General features: G+C 46.7%; 1 protein-coding gene across 1 annotated transcript in view; it reads left to right on the top strand.

Annotated features, from left to right (window-relative positions):
• ubap2l (ubiquitin associated protein 2-like) overlaps positions 1–23,644 on the top strand; it is a 38,206-nt gene that overhangs the window by 10,758 nt on the left and 3,804 nt on the right. The window contains 23 exon segments of the mRNA XM_048229277.1: positions 2,838–2,948; positions 3,413–3,458; positions 5,217–5,261; positions 5,984–6,090; positions 6,880–6,915; positions 7,003–7,055; positions 7,205–7,290; positions 7,603–7,786; positions 9,998–10,199; positions 10,661–10,962; positions 11,473–11,651; positions 11,999–12,113; positions 12,831–12,870; positions 13,949–14,144; positions 14,284–14,350; positions 14,635–14,989; positions 15,271–15,359; positions 16,052–16,105; positions 16,968–17,052; positions 17,563–17,783; positions 18,554–18,659; positions 19,954–20,112; positions 22,510–22,577. Coding sequence (XP_048085234.1) covers positions 2,838–2,948; positions 3,413–3,458; positions 5,217–5,261; positions 5,984–6,090; positions 6,880–6,915; positions 7,003–7,055; positions 7,205–7,290; positions 7,603–7,786; positions 9,998–10,199; positions 10,661–10,962; positions 11,473–11,651; positions 11,999–12,113; positions 12,831–12,870; positions 13,949–14,144; positions 14,284–14,350; positions 14,635–14,989; positions 15,271–15,359; positions 16,052–16,105; positions 16,968–17,052; positions 17,563–17,783; positions 18,554–18,659; positions 19,954–20,112; positions 22,510–22,577 — 2,906 coding nt within the window.

Raw genomic sequence — 23,644 nt, 5'->3', positions numbered from 1 at the left:
GTGTGTGTGTGTGTGTGTGAGTGAGTGACTCTGTGTGTGTGAGTGAGTGACTCTGTGTGTGTGTGACTCTGTCTGTGTGAGTGACTGTGTCTGTGTGAGTGACTGTGTCTGTGTGGTGACTGTGTCTGTGTGAGTGACTGTGTCTGTGTGAGTGACTGTGTCTGTGTGAGTGACTGTGTCTGTGTGAGTGACTGTGTCTGTGTGGTGACTGTGTCTGTGTGGAGTGACTGTGTCTGTGTGAGTGACTGTGTCTGTGTGAGTGACTGTGTCTGTGTGGAGTGACTGTGTCTGTGTGGAGTGACTGTGTCTGTGTGGAGTGACTGTGTCTGTGTGGAGTGACTGTGTCTGTGTGAGTGACTGTGTCTGTGTGAGTGACTGTGTCTGTGTGGAGTGACTGTGTCTGTGTGGAGTGACTGTGTCTGTGTGGAGTGACTGTGTCTGTGTGAGTGACTGTGTCTGTGTGGTGACTGTGTCTGTGTGAGTGACTGTGTCTGTGTGGAGTGACTGTGTCTGTGTGGAGTGACTGTGTCTGTGTGAGTGACTGTGTCTGTGTGGAGTGACTGTGTCTGTGTGGAGTGACTGTGTCTGTGTGGAGTGACTGTGTCTGTGTGGAGTGACTGTGTGAGTGACTGTGTCTGTGTGAGTGACTGTGTCTGTGTGAGTGACTGTGTCTGTGTGAGTGACTGTGTCTGTGTGAGTGACTGTGTCTGTGTGTGTGTGACTCTGTCTGTGTGTGTGTGACTCTGTCTGTGTGTGTGTGACTCTGTCTGTGTGTGTGTGACTCTGTCTGTGTGTGAGTGAGTGACTCTGTGTGAGTTTGTTTGTGGGCGGGCCTAGTGTGTGTGTGTGTGACTCTGTCTGTGTGTGTGTGACTCTGTGTGTGTGTGAGTGTGTGACTCTGTGTGTGTGTGAGTGAGTGACTCTGTGTGTGTGTGTGAGTGAGTGAGACTGTGTGAGTTTGTTTGTGGGCGGGCCTAGTGTGTGTGTTCCTGTGCCAACAGCTTTATTCATTTGACTAATAACTGCCCATTACGTACTATTTTCATGCCTACACACAAGGCTCTTGGGTCCTCAGTATAAATGTGAACTAAAAGTATAAAAGTCCAAACTTGAGACAGCTGATTTTCAACCGTTAACTCACCCTGACTTGGCGACTACACACTCAGCAAATCAACACAGATTTCACAATCACAAACACTTTCACTTTCTCACTCTGAAAAATTCCTGCTTTTCTTTGGTAGTTTGAGTCATCCCACTTTTGTTTTGCTTAGGTGGTTTGTCACGGACAATTGTGAGTAAATATCGAGTGTCAGACGTTGCCTGCGCAGCTGTCTGGTGCTAATCCTGTCCCATTTAGTCTGCGGCTACCTTTGCTAGCATCTCTGCTCCACTCTCTAAACCATTGCCTGTTGCACCTGTAGTCTGAGGCAATCAGGACCCATGGCCTCATGCCCAGAAAGCATCTGAGCAGAATTACAGGAAGTAATGGAGTCACTCTGCGTTTCCCAGGCATGGAGCCACTCCACCTGTCGGCTTTAAATGCTCCCAGAGAAAAGAAACGCAGATATCGGCGGCGAGAAGGTCCGGTTACAGGAAGCCATTAATTGCTTCACTTACACTTAACACTGCAAGATTGGACACGTCTGCAATCGCTAAATGGAAGCAAAACGGCCTTACCAGAGATTAGCTAAGATCTGAAGTGTATAGCCTACTGCGAAGTGAGAATACTGGCTTATCCAGGTAGTTCAAGGAGTAACCACTGATCTCTGAAGGAACATTGCACATATCATGTATATCAACATTGACACTGATCACTGACACTGGCTGTCTCATGAGCAAAGAGAAATTGAGAGTCCAAGCTTATGATGGCTAATATTTAGGTTCTCTCTACTGGCTAAACACGGGTTCACTTCACAACGAACGTCATAATAGCCATGAATTCCTTACTGTGGGCAAACACATCCATCACACCTCTATTACAACAACAACATAATGTTATTTATATAGTGCTTTTCCCAGATATACATGGTTGTGGTTACTTAGCAGATGCTTTTGTCCAAAGACTTACAGAATCTAAACATTACAATAGTTAAAAATTTTATTTTTTTCTTATAATGGTTTAGCATTGTTAACCAAGACTTGCTGTTTGCCCTTGATCTGAGGGGTACCCTCAACCTCGCTAAAGGCTAAACCTGGCTTATTTTGATGACTCTCGCTAATTTTAGTGAGTTCCGTTCCATTAGTGTGGTTTATGTGAATCCCAGCTTGGTAACTATGGGGATTTATGTCACAGAACTAGCCTGGTCCGTAGCAGGTTAACTTTTAAGCTCAAGCTGTGTTGGAAAACTAGTCCCAAAAGACTGATCCGTGAACCTGTGTTTTCATGTTCTCATTACCTGTAGCCTACAACTTCAAAAATAGAATTTGAATTGTTTTCCCAACAGGAAATATATGTTCCCAAGAATTTATGAAAATTATACGACTTGAATGTCAAATCAACTATAGATTACAGGCCTATTAAATTACAAATTGGAGCTATTGCATTCCAGGTAATTATATTTCACAAACACTATAAAATGTTAAGTTGATCCCAATTTATTGATGATCACCTAGACCGGTGGTTCTTAAACTTTTTGTCTGGCAACTCACTGTGTGCTGAGTGTGTTTCACTAATTCACGGATTGGGATAAATGCAGAGACCAAATTTTCCTCACGGTATCAAAAGAGTGTGTGTGTGTGTGTGTGTGTGTGTGTGTGTGTGTATAAATATTTTACACATACTGAATACCCCCCAGCTCATATGTATGCTTGTTTGTTTGTTTTTCCCGTCTCGTCAGTTCGTGGCCAGGAGAATGGCCTGGATGGGACCAAAACGGGCGGAATAGCTGGCCGCGGCACAGAGCGAGGCAGGCGGGGCCGCGGCAGAGGACGAGGTGGGTCGGCCCCGGGTGCGTCCCTTTGCTACTCGCCGCACACACACACGCTAACGCTAGTCATACCTCATTTAATTGCACTATCTTTTCAAAAGCCGCCTATGAGCTCTCTTGCCTCAGTGCTGAAATTCAGTAGTGTGGGGTGGTCACCCCATGTCGCAAGGCAAGTTTATTTATGTAGCGTATTTCATTCAAATGTGTTTTACGCAAATAAAACCAAAATGGACAGGTCATAGTTAAAAATAAAGTTAATTAAATAGAATAATTTAAAATAATCTAACTGCACAAATAAGGGACGTGAGCTCATGGCCGATAACAGGCCATGTATAGTGTCTGTTTATTAATGTAATTTAGAGTCGCTTCAGACTATAAGAACTATAAGCATGAACATAAACATCTTTATCATGGCTGATAACATGGTGCGCATAGAGCCTGACCTGTGTGTGTGCGCGCCTGTGTTCTCTCTTTCTCTTGTCCAGGAGCCGGTGGGAGGCGAGGAGGTCGATTTTCGGCGCAGGGCATGGGGTAAGTATGTCCACTCTGCTTTCCTCCCTCCAGAGATCCTCAACTACCTGGTTCACCACCCCTCCTCCCCCCCCAGACCTTTGTGCACACCAGAGGGCTGACTGCCCATCCCTGACCCTTGACCTTTGGCCTGACTTGACCTGCATGGGCATGTTGTAGAGATTGATGAGCTGGCTGGCGTTTTTGGCAAGAAGTCAGGAGCCACTGCTGCACTACTAAACTGTAATCGCAGTCGGGTCAACATCAATTTGTGCTCCCTTTGTCTCATGCATTGACCCAGACTTCAGGCTAAGGAGTGATCGTGTTGGAGTGAAACAGCTTTTATGTTTGTTTTTGCTTGAGCAATGACTGTTTTTATAAGGTGTGTGTGTTCTCCTGTCGTACGAGTTTGCAAACGTACATCCACGCCGTAAATAAAAAGAGAAATCAGCCCCCTTCCGCGGTTTGTCTCCCGTGAACAAATTCCACTCAGAAAATGGAATTGAATAAACGCTCCTCTTGAAAACAGCAATTGCAAGTACAAGCGTGTTGCCCCCCCTGCTACGAAAATGTCAACTTTTTTCAATCTAGTAAACCTCGGCAGAATCGTACATAGTCTGGCAGATGGATGGGGTCAAGAGTGGCCGTGTGGTGTAATTGCAGTGTACCTGAATTCCAGAGCCACTAGCTGCCGCTTGCGTAACTCTGCTGGAGTGGTTTGTGATTTAATATATTTACTAAGGGAGCGTCCTGTACCAGTTCACTAATGAAGTGAGTTGCCAACATGGGAGGCCTCGTAGAGCGAGCTGATTTATGCGGCTGAACTTCTGCTGCGTTGGATTAATGCGCGGACAGGCACAGCGTTTGTCACGGAGGGTTCTGTCTTATTTACTGCTGAGGCAGCTCGTGTGAGTGATGGAAAAAGGAACGCGGAGAAATTAACTTTGCGGGAACGCATACTTGAACCTCAGATAACCCCAAGGGGTCTTAAGTTAAACATTTGCGACTAAAGACTGAAAAACTATAGCAATTATATTTGTGGATTTGCTGGAAAGATGCCATTTTTGTATCGTTTTTGATTAATTCTGAAGGATCATTCAGTTTATTCATTTAGTATAGTAGACAGGAGTTAGTAGACAGTATTTTAGGTATTACCATGGAGTATATTTATCATGTAGGCTAGGAGGATTTTACCATGCCAAAGGAGGATCAAAATCTGGTCTTTAGGTCTGTGTGTCTGTGTGTGTGTGTTTTTGAGTGTGCGCGTGTGTTGGAGAGAGGAATTATTCTTGGAGACAAATGTGTTTTTTTGTTTTCTTTGTTTGTGTTTTTGGTCTGTTAGCACCATACGACCAAACCCAGCATTGCAGTTGTGCTCTCCTGTATCTCTCCTCTCCTCTCCTCTCCTCTCCTCTTCTCTTCTCTTCTCTCCTCTTCTCTCCTCTTCTCTCCTCTTCTCTCTTCTCTTCTGATGTGGTGTGATGCACATTGGCACTTTGTTTTTGGGAGTGTGATGTCAATAGGTTTAGAGCTGTGCATGTTTGACATTATTAGTCACTGTTATTTTTGATTGTTTGTTTGTTTGTTTGTTTGTTTTTTTTTGTTTTTTTTTTCTACTGTAAAGTCACAATGACGCTTCTTCAGGCTACCTCTTCACTGCTGCTGTTTTGAGTTTGTTCTTGTTGTGTGTGTGTGTGTGTGTGTGTGTGTGTGTGTGTGTGTGTGTGTGTGTGTGTTGGGCTGTCTTTTAATCGCTCCTCCTGTTGTTTCCCTCTAAAGCCAGATTGATCAGGGCCCCAGCTATGATTTTTCAGGAGACGAGAGGTGAGTGGATCCCCATTGGTCTGTTTGGTGTGTCCGTCAAATTCACGTCACGAGGTGGGAACTTGGTGCTAGAACCTCCCCAATGGCAAAGGGTGGATGTGTGATTTAGAAAAAACAAAAAAAAAACAAGTAATTCAACAAGGCGTTTGAGCAGGCTGGTGTACTGGAATTCCTCACTAGCAGTAGACATGTCACGGCCTTGACTGATTTAGGTCTGGTCTCTCTCTCCCCCCATTCCTGACACCTTTACTCTGAAGTAGCACTTCATTTTCACTCCATCTGAGATGGCTGCTGGATGGGTGCATGTAGCACCGTGTCGCTGTGGGAAGATTGTTAGTGGGATGTCAGAAGGTTGCGCCATGTCGTTATGACTCGAGTTACCGGTAAAAGGGTGTTTCTCGTTCCTCTATAATTGGCCTGGAAATCGCACCTTGATGAGTCAGCCCAGTCAGGTATCTTAGCAGGAAGTTTTTAAAAGCCTAGCGTTTGGAAATAGTCTGATGTTGGCGAGCTCTTTTATTATCTTACTCTTCCTGTTGTGTGTCTCCCTGCTGGGAAACACAAGTCCAAATATAGCCAGACTCTGCCATTCTCATACACTGCTCTTCATGATTGACAGATTTCACTCTATTCTAATCCAATCATGTGCGGCCTATCCCATGTTTATGCTAACCGCTCGCTTCCTGTTTGCCACCCGCCCCCCCTGGCCCCCTTCCTTGCAGAACCTTTAACCCTGCGGACTACGCTGAGCCGACCAACACGGAGGACAGCTACGCGGGCGGGACCACCTGGTGCAACACCGGCAGCACGGAACAGGAGGACGGATCCAGTCAGTGTCTCATCTCACTCTCGCTCCTCTCTTCCTGCCATCTCTGTCCCATCACTCGCTCCTCTCTTCCTGTCATCTCTCTATCCCATCACTTGCTCCTCTCTTCCTGTCACCCCTCTTTCCTTCATCCTTTATTTTTCATCCTTTATTTTTGTGTGTGTGTGTGTGCGCATGTGTTTGACTTTCACACACTCTAGCCCGGGCTACTCTGTGTCCACAACTGAAGTGTTCCGTTCGAGGAACATAAAAATAGTTGTCTCTGTCTCTCTCTGTCTCTCTCTCTTCATTTTATATTTATTTCTGTATTTTAGTCCGGGTTCGGACCACTTCTATATCGGTCAGACACTGTATTTGTATCCTCCATGTTGTACCTGAGGCCCTGTTGTTAGGCTGCTCCACTGCAGCCTGTCCTTGATAAATCCCCTTATGAGGCCAACCCTTGCCTTCCTCCAGCCCTTAGGCCTCACCCAAACCAGATTGAGCAAGTAGTAGGGCTGAGAGTTGGCAAACCTGATACGAATCTGCTATGCATCATAATACAGGGTTAGAGTTGAATAAATGGTGATGCATTGCAAAAGCTGTTTTTGTTTTGTTTTTTTTAGGCCGCAGCTCCTTACATAGTCCCAGTAAAAAAAGTTTACTTTTACCCACCCTTACTAAGTAGTGTTTGTCTGAGTGCTCCATGTTGGTGGTGAGCTGCTCTGTTGCTAGAGTGCTCCACTGCAGTGTGTCCTTGATGGCTGTGCTGTCCCCTGACAACATCTCTTCTCTTCCCTTCCTCCTCCACAGGACTGGAGATCACTGCCAAGTTTGACTCCGCTCCAGGTAAGCACTAATACATGTGCACCTGCATGAAGATGTGTATATACTGTGTGTGTGTGTATACTTAATGTATATGTGTTCTCTGGACAGGAGCGTGGAGAACTGCTACAGAGGAATGGGGAACAGAGGACTGGAATGAAGACGTAAGAGAGAGAGAGAGAGAGACATACACATGAATGCATTTCTAAAGTATTCAGTCCACGCTGCTTCATTTGATTGATGTACTCCGACTCTTTGGGAGGTTGGTGCTGTGCTGCTGTAGTCTTATCTCCGTACGTCTCTGTCCTTGTAGCTTTCAGAGACCAAGATATTCACTGCCTCCAGTGTGGCCTCCATGCCTCTCCCTCAAGAGAACGTAACCATCACTGCTGGACAGAGGTGTGTAATGTGCACACACATACACATGTGTACACACACACACACACACCAGGGTTGTGCACAATTCAAATTGCAATTCTGCTTCCTGTTTGCTACCTCAAATTCCAATTCAATTCTTGAATTTCACTTGCATTTCAATTAAGAGCCAGTTTCAGTTCAATTCTAGAATTTTGCACAAGCCTGCCACACACCACACACACACACATTCACACACACATTCACACACTCCATAGAATTGAGATGTATTACCCTATTGCATTATAGCATAAACATGAAGAACACTAACTGTATGTCCCTCTGGGCTTCCTGTAGGATTGACCTGGCTGTGCTTCTGGGTAAGACCCCACCCTCGTCCTCCTCCGCCGAGCCTGACCCCGCCTCCATGGAGCCTCAGCAGCCTCAGTCACTCCCCCAGTCCCTGGTCTTCAGCAACTCCAAGCAGGCCACCCCCCTCTCCCAGCCCCCCGCCACCTCCTCCTACAACCAGCACAGCATGGTCAGTGGAGCTCCATGCATGCACACGCATCAGCAACACTTTTACATATGCACATTTACATATCTCACGGTACTTAAAGGTTGTATCAGCGATAGCGGGGATACGTCACTTCTGTTTATGTTCAAACAAAACAGAGCGCTAGCTCGCTACTCCATCCCCCTCCCTCCCGTGCAATTAAAACTCTCCTAAACGTGCATCTCGTCGGGTTATTGGTTGAAACACGTAGCAATTGTTTTTGTGTTCAGATCCCGGAGCCTAGGCCAAAGTCCTTTTAGGCAAGTCCCTCCTAGGCCTGTCGCAATATTCAATAAATCAATTAATCGCATGATAATTAAAATTAGCTCGCTAATTTTTCTGGCTGCGATAAATGCCATTTACATGCTTGTTTGTTTTCCTCGTCTCTTTCTCTCCCTCTCTCTCTCGGGTCTTTAGAGTAACGATGAGTGAACCCTCATGTCAGTCGCATGGTGTGTGGGGAGTCGGGACTACTGGCGTAGCCTACCACAGAGTGCAGCTAAAGGGCTGCGTGAGAAGTATACCGTATACTAGGCAGAGAGAAAGCTAGTTGCGAGTTCGAGTAGGCTACGCCTAATAAACAAAAAAGATGGAATTGGTTTCTAAGCCAATCGCGACAGCTGCAGTGTGGGAGCATTTCGGATTTAAACCGAATGCCCGTGGTGAACCACTGAACGTGTGCGAGTCGGTGTGTCGCATTTGTTGGAAAACAGTCGCAATTAAAAGCGGCAACACAACAAACATGCATATGCATCTAAAACACAATCATCCGCTGCAGTTTTCCCAGTTGGGGGGAAAACAAACAAGTGGGCCATCATCCTCTTCCCGACAGAGCGGTCACTGGGGCGTTTAGTCGACAAACGAAGTACAAACAAGACAGTGCGAAATGGATTACACTCACAGACAGTATAGTTCGCTTCATTGCTAAAGAGATGCTTAAAGAAAATGATCTCAGAACGACAATATCACTTATCGCAATAATTTCTGAGACAATTTATCGTCCAGCAAAATTTGTTACCGTGACGGGCCTAGTCCCTCCACTCAGCGGCCATATGGCAACGCTTTTTGGGCACTCGTCGGGCATCCATTTCGGCAGAAATGCGCGTGCGCAAGGCTTCACAACACCAATCTTGCTCCAGCGGCGTGATCACAACACATGATTGGCACAATGTATTCACATCACACCACATGATTGACTCAATGTATTCACATGTCGACGTTTTGCCGAGGAAGGGGTGGGATATGTGTAGTAACGGCCATATTGGCGTTACAAAGTAGCCCCATGCATTTCTATGGAGGTTTTTTGAGTGCTGTGCCTCCTCATTAGAAAGTCTCTGCCTAGGCTGCCTACAGAGACGTGTTTTTTTGACGGCCTGCTTATGGGGCAGACAGCTAGCGGATCGTTAGGAAAGATTAGATGAATGTGATCATTTATGTTTGGGCCTTTTTTGGGCCTGAAATCGTTGATACAACCTTTAATACTGGCGTGTGGAAACATTTTCCATTGTGGTCTTGAGTTCTTTGTTATTAATCGTTTCTCAGCGTGCTCAGTGGTCTATGCACACATGTACACATTTACATATTTCACAGTAGATAATGCTAGCATGTGGAGAGGTATCCAGCTTTCTGCATTTTCCATTCTAGTCTGTTCTTTGATATTAATCATTTCACAGCGTGGCCAGTGCTGGCCAGAGCTCTGTGCACACACGTAAACACACAAACACATTTACATATCTCATGGTAGATAAAGCTAGCGTGTGGACGGGTACCCATGGAAACAAAAAGGGGCAGCTGTGGTCTACTGATTAGGGAAATGGACTCCTGGACAAAAGGCTGCCTGTTCGATCCCTGACCGGCAGGAAAAAAGTGGCCTTGAGCAAGGCACTTAACCCCAACTACTCCCCAGACACCTGGAGGAGTGGCTGCCCACTACTCTGTGTGTGCGTGAGTGCGTGCTCACTACCCCTAGTGTGTGTTTGTTGACTACCCCATGGATTGGTTAAATGACTTAAAAAAAGAAAAAGTGGTATGCAGTCTGAAAGCATGATCTGTTCTAAGGTATTTCTGCAAAAACAAACACGGTTTATCTCAAGTCAGCTTATCACATGCCCCCCCCCCCCCTTAGTTTAGTTTAACAGTTTAGCATCATGCTCTGGAAAATAATCATGCTCCCACATCACATCGCTCTCCCTGCAGGTGAGCATGCTGTCCAAAGGCTTCGGGGAGGTCGGCGAGCCCAAGGCTGGCAGTGGCGGCCCGACCAGCGGTTCCCAGTTCCTGGAGCAGTTCAAGACGGCCCAGGCGCTGGCCCAGCTGGCCGCCCAGCACTCTCAGCCAGCTCCCCCCAGCACAGGGCCCTCCTCCTGGGACACAGGCTCCAGCTCTTTGGGCCAGTATGGTAGGCTAACTGCTAAGCTAACCCACACCACACCCCACCCTTCTCACTCCGTTAAAACCTTAAAACCTCCTACGCACACACAGCGGTCAATTTCTCTTGGATTCCTTTTGCTGAGAGGAGAGCGAGCCTCTGAGCGCTTTTTCTTTTTGTCTGTCGAGTCAAAGTAAAATGCCACAAATGCCAATGCCTTCTATCTGTTAATGTTTAAATGATTATTAGAAAGATCGCTCATTTCATAGTCACATGCGACTCTATATGAGACCGAGGAGTTTTTCCCCACCAATGTCATTGAAGAACCATCATTGTTAAATTGATGGGTCTCTCAGTGCTCCTTCTTAGTTATCCTGATTGTTGCTCAGCAAATCCGTTCAGCATGTCCTGTCCAGAACATAAGCATCCTCTGGCTATGTGTGTTGCATCTGTTGTTAATGGTCCCCTCCTCTGTGTGTGTGTGTGTGTAGATCTGAAGGCAGGCCCCGAAGTGTCGGTGCACAGCCCCTTCACCAAGCGCCAGCCCTACCCTTCCTCCTCCACCTCTGCCTCCATGATGGACGCCTTCATGCAGGATAAAGCTACGCCCCCTCGGCCTCCCTCCTCGTCCGCTTCCCCTGCCGTCTCCGCTGCCTCGCCCAAACCGGGGGCTCACGGCCAGCAGGTGTCCCCCGGCCCTGCCGGGGATCCGCACGGCGGCGCCGCCTCCCTGCCTCTGCAGCAGCAACAGAAGCTCAAACAGCAGAAGAAGAGAGCCTCCATCACCACTAAGGTTGGTTCTCACCGGGGGTGGTGGAGTCTGGTGGCAAGCTTCAGTTAGTTAGTGTTGTCAGAAGCACAATGCAACTCTTGCCATTTTCTTGGCTAAAGTAGCTAGTATAGCATGGACCTTATGCACAGAAGGCTTTAGTCAGCTCATGTATTTCGGTTATGTTCTGCTCCTTATATGTTCACTCCTGAGACTGAATATCTTGTTTGCCCAATAATAGCAACTTTTAACACACGCAGAAATCCTTCTACATCCAAATGTGCTGATTCATTAGTTTCAACACCCAAGAGTCCATGTAAACACTAATTACATTAACAACAACGGCGGCTACATCACACCTGACTTCACCGGAAATAAATGAGCTGCCTAAACAGCCTTCCATGCATAAGGTCCATTGGTCATTGAAATGAAAGGGTATACTAAACAATCTTAAAGCACTTTATAGGTCTGTATAATGCTGCCGTAGTGCACACTCTGTAACCTAACAGTGTAACCCTGTTCTGATTTCATCAGATTCCATCTATGGCAGTAGAGATGCCGGGCTCGGCTGACATTTCGGGACTCAACCTGCAGTTTGGAGCGCTGCAGTTCGGATCAGAACCGGTTCTTCCAGAGTACGAGGCCCAGGCGACCGTACCCATGGCAACCCCTGGCAGCCAGTCGCAGAACAGCCTCTACACAAGTGGCAGCAGGTATTTATGTCCTCTTTCCTCTCAGGAAGATTTGCTCATAGTAACAATATGTTGAGGTTTTCATCAGAAGTACATTCAAACCTAGGTGAATGTTTACAAACAGTTTTGTCTTGATGGAAACTCGTAAACAATCGGAGGAGGTAGTTCTCTGCCAACATGCAGGGGCGTCGAAATTGAATGTTTACAAAATGTAGTCAAATGTTAATGGAATGAGTTCATTTGGCCCTCATGCCAAATGACCTCTTGACCCTTTAAGGACGGGTTGATTGTCTTTCTACAGGTCTTCACACCTCACTATAAATTTCAAACCTTGATAATTCATCTTTCTCCCCCTCTCTCCTCTTAAGCGAGCCTACCCTGTCAAATCCCAGCCAGATGGATCTCTATGAGCAAAGAGCCAATCAGGCGCGACGCTACCCTGCCTCCGTATCCTCGTCCCCCCACAAGGACATGCAGCCCAAGGTGAGCACCCCAGCATTCATGTCCCTCTGCCCCCAGCTCGGTGTGTGTGCGCGCATTCATGCCCTCCTGCCTCCAGCTCGGTGTTTGTGTGTGTGCGCATTCATGCCCTCCTGCCTCCAGCTCGGTGTGTGTGTGTGTGTGCGCATTCATGCCCTCCTGCCTCCAGCTCGGTGTGTGTGTGTGTGTGCATTCATGTCCCCATGCGCCCAGCTCTGTGTGTGTGTGCATTCATGCCCCCTTGCCCCCAACTGTGTGTGTGTGTGTGCATTCATGCCCCCTTGCCCCCAACTGTGTGTGTGCGCGCGCGCGCATTCATGCCACCAGCTCTGTGGCAGAGCTGCTTTCTGTCTGTGACTATGCCAGTTATTTTTTGTGGGTCGGTGTGTGTGTTAGGTTGTTGGTGTGTATTGTTGTGTGGCGTGGTGTGTAGTTGTTACGTTGTTGGTGTCTGTATTCTTCAGTATAGCAGTCTCTTTGTGAAACTCCCACCCAAAATACATACAGTACTTTACTCACCACAACATCCAGCATATAGACCCTTTCAACAAGGTAAACAAAAACAATGCTTGAACATTCTATTTGGGCCCCAATCAACTTCCTCTGCATTAAGATAACATATGGAATGTTAAAAAGGAAGTCTGGGGCCAACTATGATGCTGATAATGGAACTCTCTTGAAAGGGTCCATAGGTGACCTTTTGTTTCTATTTCTTCACAGAATGGGTTCAGCTCTCTCCAGACCACGCAATCTCTAGAAGGTAAGTCTTGTGACCGCACGGACAAGGCCTGATCATCTTTAGAGTTCCATACTTTCTCTGTTAGTGTCTTTCCTCTCACCTGTGTGGGGCCAAATGAGCTTGAGTGCTTAAGTGAGGACCGTAATGTTGCCTGGCAGTCTGAACAGAAATGGCCCAGGAGTGATGAGCCGCTTGGCCTCTGTGGTGGGGGCTGGAGCTGCCTCTCAACGCCAGTTTACATCAGTTGACACTGGGGCTGCCATGTTGCTTTCACCCCCCCCCCCTCTGTAGCTGTATTAGTAGTATTACTATTGTAATAGTAATGCTTTAGTTGGTCTATTTTATACAGCTAAGATTCGAAAGCTGCCTCCTAGTGCAGACAGGGATTATGAGATGCTTGTATGGCAAATGCGTTTTATATATATTTATATATATATATATATATACACACACACACACACACACACACACACACACACACACACACACACACACACAACGTGGTGGAACAGCGGTTTTAAACCCCAAATGCGTTTTTTTATACGACCGTGGCGGAACAGCGGTTTTAAACCCGGAATGTTATGCAATCTTCCTAAGTTGATTCCATTCAATCTAAATTTCAGACTCCCAGGAGGATCCATAGCATATAAGAATAAATTAATAAAATCATCTCGTAATACTAGTAAAAGTGAATCATACATTATAAGAACGTGGCAGATCAAAATCAATCAATCCATATAAGGAACATATGGATTGATATAGTATAAGTGTATATATACTCTTTTGACCCATGAGGATAATTTGTATCATACACTGCATGAGGGCTAATGTGTGTGTCTGTACCATACACTGCATGAGGGATAAGTGTGTGTTTGTACCATACACTGCATGAGGGCTAATGTGTGTGTTTGTACACTGCATGAGGGCTAGTGTGTGTGTGTGTGTGTGTGTGTACCATACACTGCATGAGGGCTAATGTGTGTGTTTGTACACTGCATGAGGGCTAAGTGTGTGTGTTGTGTCCCATACACTGCATGAGGGCTAAGTGTGTGTTTGTACACTGCATGAGGGCTAATGTGTGTGTGTGTGTTTCCTGAAGCTGCAGCAGGCTCTGCAGTGCCCGTGAAGCCCCCCTCAGATGTCTCCGCCCCCTCCGTCTCCAGCATGGGCTCATTGGCTGATGGCACGTCAGGACCCGGCTCCTTGTTGACCACAGCCAATCAGACGTCGCTTAACACAATGGGTCACAACGAAGACCCATCCGCTAATTCTATGGCCCCACCCCAACACAACAAGTAAGACCTTATTTATTTATTATTTGTGATGTGACCTATGGTTTGTATAATATTGTTTTGATCTGAAAGGTGTGTGTGTGTGACCTGCATCATAGTTGTGATGTGTGAGATGCTAAAGCCGTGCTGTTCTCTCCTCCAGTTCACTCCCTCCCCAGCAGAACTGCCTGGCGTCATCTTCAGTTCGTAGCGCTAACTCAAATCTACTGGTAAGCATCTTTCTTAAAACGAGTTGCAAAAGCCCTGTCCTATAAACAGATAGATGGATACTTTATTCATCCCACAAGGGGAAATTCAAACCAGTCATTCTACACAGTGTAACAAGTGTTTTAATGACTAAAGTCGAAGTTGACCTATATTTAGCAGAAACATTATCTTCTATTTGTTTGAGCACGTTTATCTTTTGGAAATGATGGTGTTACAGCAGCAATGAATAATATAGACATATATCACACACACAAGTCTCACAACGATGTCTCCCTCCCTCCGTTAGCATGGTGGGGTTGATGGCGACTCCAGCCTCCACTCCTCCTCCTTCCCCTCGGTCTCTGGCGTGGGCCCTTCGTCCGTTCCCCCTTCCTCCTCTTCGTCATCCTCGGGCGTGGCGGCGGTCTCCCTGAGCCCGGCGCAGCAGCAGCCCTCCTCCTCCTCCTCTTCCTCGGTGGGCTCGGGCCTCGGCCCCGTCAGCAGCCTGGCCATGAGTCTGACCACCGCTGCCGGCGGCGCTACCTCCATCATTACCCCGCAGGTCGCTGCCGCGGCGATCGCCTCTTCCACGGTCTCGTCCTCGGCGGCCGGCCCTGCATCCTCGGCTTCGGCCTCCTCGTCACGCAGCACGGCTGCCTCAGGTGAGTGTTCCACAGGCCACCTGGAGTATCTTGAAGCTGCACCTACAGTATCTCATCTTCACCTAGAGTGTATCTCTGTTTAACCTAGAGTATCTCTGTTTAGCCTAGAGTATCTCTGTTTAGCCTAGAGTATCTCTGTTTAGCCTAGAGTATCTCTGTTTAGCCTAGAGTATCTCATCTTTACCTAGAGTATCTCATCTTCACCTAGAGTATCTCTTGGCCCAGCCTTTAGATCGAACAGCGAAACGTTTAATCTGAAAAACGCTTGCTTTGCCCTGCAGGGAAAGCGCCTCCAAACCTGCCCCCTGGAGTGCCCCCCCTGCTGCCCAACCCCTACATCATGGCCCCCGGCCTGCTCCACGCATATCCGGTGAGTGTGCTCCGAAACCTCGCCTGCTTCGCCATCTGTGTGTGTGCCTTTTTAGTTTTGAGTTTCTGTTTTCTATGCTTTGACCTTGGGTTCTCTTTTGAAGTGAAATGGGGAGGAGAGGGTGCAGGGGGGTCCTATGCGGCGGTTTGACTTGTGTGAAAGCAAGCCAGCTGACTTGGATCCCGGTTGCCATGGTAACACAGTGGGGAAGGTGGGTGTGCATGTGTTTGCGCACAAGAAGCCCAGCGTCCTGTGGTGAAATCCATCAGCCCCCTCTCTCTCTTTATGGATGCTTGCCTTTGGGTGGAGTGTCTCTGATTAAAGCAAAACGATGCAAGAATTGGTATTTTGTGCTTCATGCCTGCAATTTTCAAAGCACTCCCAGGGTTCCCATTTAGAAACTAAGGTGGTGCCTAACACATCTCTTACTTGCAAATGGATAATTTGTCTGCACGATACAGCACAGGTGCACAACCTGCCATTCTCCGTATTATAAGTCAGTGTAGCATCCAAAATGAGTTTGAAGAAGTTATTTTGAGTTGAAAAAACTGCATAGTGTTGTTTTAATAGATCAGACTGTGCATACCACAGCATTTTATGTTGTGCTGCTGAAATGACTCTCTGTATACGGGTCTGGAGGAAAGCATGCGTAACCCAGTTGCAGTAACGCAGTCTGCTCCCTGTGATCTCAGCCACAGGTATACGGCTACGATGACCTGCAGATGCTGCAGACCAGGATACCACTGGTAAGTATCAGGCCTTAGTTGGTTTGTGTGTGTGGTGTGGTGTGATGCGATGCAGTGCAGTTGGGGATTGTGTGTTAGTATGTTTAATTGTATGTCTGTATGTTGGCTGGCTTTGTGGTGGGCCATTGGATGTTTGTTTGTATGATGTGAAAATGCAACCAGTGTAATACAAACAAACAATCCCCAATTGTATGTTGGCTTGCTGTATGCATAGTGGGAGAAATTCATTTAGTTGGCAAAACCTTCAAATTTTACCAGGAACTTGAAACTGACTAGCCTTGGTTTCACTTGGTCAGTCATCAGGTTTTGTTTAGTGAACTTACAAAGCTACTAAAATCCCAGCAGTCATTAACATTTATGCTTCTAAGCTTGTCTGTCCAACTCTAACCTTTACTAAACTACACTAACTCTTGCAACGACCGATGTGATTAATCGCTTCTTTGCGCCGATCCCCATCCATCCTTTGGTGGAGAAGGGTGGGTTATGTTTTGGATTGGAGGGTTCAAGAGGCATCTCTGTGTGGCTCTCCAGTTGACCCTGTCCTGCATTACCGTAGCAACACAGGGGGTCAGTGAGTGCCAGACCAATCAGCAGTCTCTTCAGATATCCACCAGCCCTCCTGATGGCTGCCTGGGACTTTAGTACTGCGACACGTATACAGCCTTTACGGCCACTTACCTTTTCTACATCCTGGGGATTTCTCCCACTGTGTGTGTGTGTGTGAGAGACAGTGTGAGTGTTGAGTGTGTGTCAGAGGTGCACAGAGAGTGTGTGTGTGTGAGTCCGTCTGCATGGCTTTGTTTGCACAAGTGCTGTTTGTTCTGTGAAGTGAAGCTCCGTTTCTGCCCGTTGGTTCCTACAGGACTACTACAGCATCGCCCCGTTCGCCACACCCACCACAGCTTTGACGGGCAGAGAAGGCAGCCTGACCAACAACCCTTACTCAGGTAAGCTGGTCTCCTAGCAACGCTCCTGTAGGCACTGCGGGGTTCTGAGCAACCCGTGTAGTTCAAATATAGATTTTTCACATGTTTGAACGAATGTTCAAATATCAATTTAAAAAGTGACAGCCCTTGTGTGCCTATTTATTTGTATATTTTTGTGGAGGATTTATCAGTCGACCCCGCCCTTACATCATACTCTGTAAATGGAAAGCAGCAGACAAGCCTGCATCCTGTTCTGGGTGATTATTGGCCTTCTGCTGCTGGGCTAATTAACCTAAATAGTCTCCGTTACACTACTGTACCACACACAGGAAACTGCTAAGACAGATATGTGCACAGAATGACAACACTAATAATAAGAATAGATCGATGAATTAATATTTATTTTATGTGTGTGTGTGTGTCTCCTCCTCTCTTGCGTGGCCTCGCTCGTGTGTGTGTCCTCCTCTCTCTTACGTTGCCTCACTCGGGGTGTGTGTGTGTGGTGTGGCCTCGCTCGTTGTCTCTCCACAGCTGGCGACCTGTCGAAGTTCGGCCGTGGCGACGCGTCGTCCCCAGCGCCGGCCACCACGCTGGCGCAGCCGCAGCAAAACCAGACGCAGACGCACCACACCACGCAGCAGCCCTTCCTCAATCCCGGCCTGCCGCCCGGCTACAGCTACACCAGCCTGCCGTACTACCCCGGTGTCCCCGGCCTGGCTAACACCTTCCAGTACGGGCCGGCCATGTTCCCGGTAAGAGAAGGGGTCCCCCTGCTCCTCTTAGCTCTTTCATGGGTGTACGGGTTTCATATTTATTTTATTTTTTTATTTATTGGTTTATTTGATGGGGACCATGCATGTTAATGAACATTGTATAAAAAAACACCATGTAAATATGCCAGAATTGGTAAAAATAACTACTTTTCATCTGCATATGAAGAAGCTACAGTAAAGTCCCGTGTATTAGCCGCATTGTGTATAAACCGCAGGACGGTGTTCTATGGAAGTTGAAAAACACAACCATGTTCTATGGAATGAAATGCGGTCAATTAACATGAAACGTTGCATTGGATTTTTACAATGACATCGTACATGATTCAGCCATGATTCAGCCAATCATAACCAAGGACTGGAACTGTCTTTTTTTGAAGTAGCAGTAACCACTATCGGGACTCCAAATTCTAAATATTGGCGAGCGTTGTTAAGCAAGCTTATCTAATAGAATTCTATTTGATATTGATGGTGCAGTATGGTAACATTAGAAGCATGAAATGAATTTGTTGGTAGCAAATGCTAATTTACAGCTAGTTGGCTACCTAGCCCTAATTGGACTTTTACTTCCCACTACATTCTTTTATTCCAGTGGCCCGAAGTCAGTCACAAAGTGTTGTTTATTGGAGAATGACCTGTGTATGGCATGTGTAAACACATGTAGTTTTTTGTGTGTGCACAGGTATTTGTTGCTAATTTTATATATTACACAATTCTTTTTTTTGTTTTCCATGGCATGCGTTTATGTTCAGGTGGCGCCTACCTCGTCAAAGCAGCACGGCGTGAACGTGGGCGTGAACGCCTCCGCCACGCCCTTCCAGCAGGCCAGCAGCTATGGTTCCCATGGATACGGCACGGGTGAGACGTCTGTCAGACACACACACACACACACACACACAGACACACACACACACACAGACATGGTAGTAGTTTCCCATTCTGCGTCAGTCCGGTAACTTGAGCAGAGAAGCTGTCTCTGACATGGAATTGCAGTCTCTAGTCTGTTTCCAATGCAGACTCAAGTGTGTATGCTCTAGTTTCTAGGGCAAACACATTACATGAAATAAAGATCGTCATGACCTGAACAGACCTGTTGTCAACACACACACACACACACACACACACACCTCCCCTCAAGATCTACTCTTCTTCCTGTTAGTTGCTACTGGATCATCAGTAGCAGTCATGAGTAGCCCTTTTGGTCCAGATCATTGGCCTTCCTTGTCTCTGTGCTCTTATAAGTGGTAGGAACCTCTAGCGGGGTGGCATGGGAGGGGTGTAGGTGGTCCTCCATGCGCTGCTTGCTTCAGCTCATCCAGTCCCATGAGTCGATGTGTGTGTGTGTGTGTGTGCATGTGTGTGTCTGTTGCACATTTGTGCTCAGTCATGTCTACGTTTTATTGCACTCTGTTATGTCTACTCTTCCCATTTACCTGTCTCTCTTTGAAAACCACTCCTTCAACATCCAAAACCACTTCAACATTCAAACTCACAGCCTCATTCAATTTCTTAAACTACTCCTTCAACAACATCCAAACCTACTCCTCATCTCATTTGGCTCCTCGGAGCCATGGCAAAGAGGAACCCGTTCAGTCCAGTTCGTCTTTGCTGTTTGTTTTCTTTTCGTGTTCTGATTCCAGACCTCTCTTAGACCTCTTCATCAACTCCTCCTCCTTCTCCTCCTCCTCCTCCTCCTTCATATTCATGTGTTCTGACTCTCTGTCGTCCTGTTGTAGTTTTTGGAGTCTTCTGTGTCCTGAACTGGGTCTTAGATTAGTTTCCACTCATCGGTAGTTCACCTTGGCATCACTTTCCACCTGCTTTGCTGCTTTCTTGCCTCCATCCCACCCCCCACACTCACCTGCGCCTCCACCCCACCTCCCTCACTTGTCTCACCTGTGCCTCCACTCATTTCACCCCCCCACCCACCTCACCTGTGCCTCCACTCATTTCACCCCCCCACCCACCTCACCTATGTCTCCATCCACATCACCCTTCGCCCACTTGACCTGCTGCGCCTACTACACTCCTCTCTCTTGCGCTTCCACCCCCCACCCCCCAGCTCCCCCCCCCCTCCTCTTTCCCGCCCTCCCCCTGCCTGGTGTGTTTAACGCTGTGGGCTGCGGCTGTGTGTGTGTGTGTGACGTTGCAGGCTATGAGGATATGGGCCAGGCTTCGGCGGGGAGTGGGGATTTCTGTAAGGGCGGCTACGCCACGTCAGTGGCTGCTGCTGCCGCTGCTGCTGCTGCTGCTGCCGCCGCTTCAGCCGCACAAAACAAGCCGGCCAGCTCGGTCACTGGCCCAGGAGTCGGTGAGTGCCGCCACATGCCAGTCCCCAAACCACCTCTCTCCTCTCCTTCCTTCCTCCACCCCCTATCCTCGTGTCTCTACTGCGTCATGGTCCTCCTCCTCACCGCTGCGCTTAGCCTCATGGGGAGGGGTGGGGGTCATCTGGCCGTCACGGCTAGCGGTCATGCACCACGCTGGCTGGGGTTGGTTGGCCAGGGTTCACACAATCAGCTCTTTGGCCCTCTGGGTCTCTTGTGCTCTCCTGTCCCTTTTTATGCTCACCTTCTCTCTTGTTATTCTCTCAGTTTTTTTCTCTCTTTCACTCTTACCTTTCTTTCTTTCTTTCTTTCTTTCTTTCTTTCTTTCTTTCTTTCTTTCTGAGTATTTTATTTTAAACATCATTTTTATATCTCCAGTTCGCTCAAAGTCACGTGTCTGAATCATTCTTTGCCTGTAATTCATGTTTATGTTTTTCATCGTCATGTCCAGCCATTGCGCATAGCTTTTCACACCCACAGTGCTAATCATCGTATGGTTGAGTTTAAAAATTGCTCTGGGTTAGTGGTTTTAGTGATGTGATGGCTACAGATGGAAACTTGATGTAAATATGGCTAATAGCAATGAATATGGGGTGTATATTCATTTTACACTGTCTACAAGGAGCGCCAAGTCACATTTTAGTAGCGTTAAGTAATTTAATTTAATAATGCCAGTCATCAACTCTTGTTCACATACTTTTTTTGAGTGTTCATGCCAGACAGGTTGAGGATAATGGTGATTTAGGTAGAAATGAAGACCGGTTAAAGTTGACTGATACCCAAAGTGCTACGGACTCACAATGGCGGTAATCTAGCCCGGGTCAATCCGTGACGTTAGCGTTGCTCCACCACGCCCGAGTGATTTCTAAGCTTGAGAATGGGTGATAAAAAGGTCACCCACTGAAATAAACCAGCACTTTTCAAAAGACTAGGTTGATTCTTATAAATGACTCATCTCTGGCTTTTTGAAAAGTTTTATTTCAATGTTAAATATCCATCGTTTGACAGAATGTGATTTTTGATTTTCTTCATTTATTATTATAATGATTTTATCTCTTGTTGTGCTCTGTATGCTGAACAAAAGCTTAATCGTCTGTCTATCTGTTCTTTTGGGTTTGTCTGAGTCCTGTAATGTTTTATATAGGTCTTAATGTAGTCCAACAAACAGTCGTTTGTCCTAACACATTGCAAGTTTTATGGTGACCAATCCTACTTTCCATGGTCATATAGCTGGCAGGCCTTGACGTCAAGACACTGCAGCTTCCATCAAGCCAAACGTTATGGCCATGCAAGATTTAAACAGATGGAAGATTAAACTAGGAAAAGAACATTGAATTGGATAAGTTGTAGGTGGGCACACATGATCCTGTAGGGCAGTGTCAGGCCAGGGGTCAGTGATGGTGCGACAGCCTTTGCACTCCTATGATCAGTGATGGTGCGACAGCCTTTGCACTCCTATGATCAGACTCTGTGATCGGAGGGGCGGGCAGAAAATCACATCCGTGCTGTGAATACACCCCATGCCTGCTGAAGGAGACACTCCTTTTTTTTCTTTGTTTTCCCACCAAGACATAGATATTCCTAGTACTATTTTGGGATCAGTCATATCTGATAGACTATCTGGTTGCACTCAAAAGAACCCTCCTTTAAAAACCAGTCCCTCTAGAATTTCGTGGGCCTTTTTTGAGATTGTTGTGGCCTAAAATGTCTGATTTCGAGCCAATAAGTCAACAAGGACATCTCCTGATGTGAAAGTTTGCCAATGGGGTTGTATAGCCTACTCAAATCTCAGTAAACCCAAATGCCTACATGAACTTACTTTCATAGCCTATAGGTAAGTTAGCGACACCAGATTGAGAGATGCAAGTAAGTAGATCAACTTAACGTTAGCTTTCTATTTATTGACATAAAAACTGCAGAGGAACGAACAAGTTATAGGGTGGTCTCTGGTGTATTCTGTGCGAGGGAATGTTGTGATAAGTGAAATGTCATGGGGAAACAACGATGATTGGTTTAATTTGAGGAAAAGTTGCGGTGATGGGACAAAATTGGTTGAAATTAGGGATTGGTTGGATTTGCAAAATCCTGGAGGGACTGGGAAAACTTTTTGCAACGTGATTGTGGTTTTGTGTGTGTGTGTAAGAGCGAGAGCAGGTAATGTCTGCAGCCTGTAGACATCATTCCCTTCTCTCCAGAGCTACACAAGTTTAGTTTGTATATTTAGGTCTCTTTCCCGTCTACCTGTGACTTGTCTTGGTCCATGCAGTGATCACTACGCTTTTGAAGTGCTGTCCACACAAATCCAACATGTATGGTAGTGTTTTCCACCCTCCAGGATGTTGAATCGGATGTATAACTGCTTTCTTCTTTCTGTTTTCTAGGAGTGTCCGTGACCTCCAGCAACACTGGGGTTCCCGACATTTCGGGATCTGTTTACACCAAGACGCAGGTGAGACTCGTCTGTGCCAGTATCGACTGCAAACAACCACACACCTGTACTAACATGAGCGTGCATCGGCAGTCTGTAAAGGCTTCTACATACTCTACGCACCCGACCGGTAGCGCGACAACGTGACGTCAAAATGACGTAGATCTTGCTGGCGCACCAGGATTTTAGCCAGGTAGCGCGAGGTAGTGCAACATTCATTTTTTTCAGACGAGCGCGACAAAGCGGAAACAGGAAGATGGACTAGTTCAAGAGCAAGCGAGAGTTGCAGTGTTTTGTTACAGTTGTGAATTTTTAATAGTTTGCTGGATAAGTTAACAAAGTTACCAGCGAGAGTTGCAACACATGGAATTATGAGGAAAGAATAGAAACGATTTATTTTCAAACAAAGGATTTCTATTAAGGCCTGAACAAAATCTCTTTCCACTTCAGGAAATTACACAAACTCAGCCAGCTGCTAGCTAATTAGCCAGCTAACTAAACTGTTTAAATTATTAAAATTTCCTTCAGGATGACTAAAGTATCTATCTATATGTCCATCTATCTATCTACCTGTGCACACACCTTGGAAACTAGATGATAATGATGATAGTTGTGAATAGCAGCAACCAAAGTCTGAAGTACCATCACAGAGGCTAGCTACTAGTGTTTCTTACTGCAGCGTCTTCTGCTGTGTAACGTAGTTAGCGTTAGTCTTTTCACAACAGCGACACCTGTTCAGGAGAATATTGCAACTAGTGTTGCGACCACCACGCGCGAGTATAAATGGTTACGGCGCTTCTGTGACATCACATTGTCGCGCTACCGGTCGGGAGTGGCGAGTATGCTGGACGCTTTAGAGTGTATCCGTTCTCAGTTAAGGTCTGTTCACACCAAGAAGGATAATGGCATGAAGAAGGATATCGTTGGGGATCACTTTCAGAGCAATTTTAAGAATGAGTTAAAAAAAAAAAAATGCCTTCGTGGTGTGAACGGCCCTTTACAAACCTGCCAATTCATACCTGCTGGCAGCTAGATTGATACTGTGTGTGTGTGTGTGTGTGCATGCCTCTGTCTTCATTGCAGACCAA

The sequence above is a fragment of the Alosa alosa genome, chromosome 20 (assembly GCF_017589495.1).
Source record: "Alosa alosa isolate M-15738 ecotype Scorff River chromosome 20, AALO_Geno_1.1, whole genome shotgun sequence".
NCBI classification, from domain to species: Eukaryota; Metazoa; Chordata; class Actinopteri; order Clupeiformes; family Clupeidae; genus Alosa; species Alosa alosa.
This window is presented reverse-complemented; position numbering and strand designations above follow the sequence as displayed.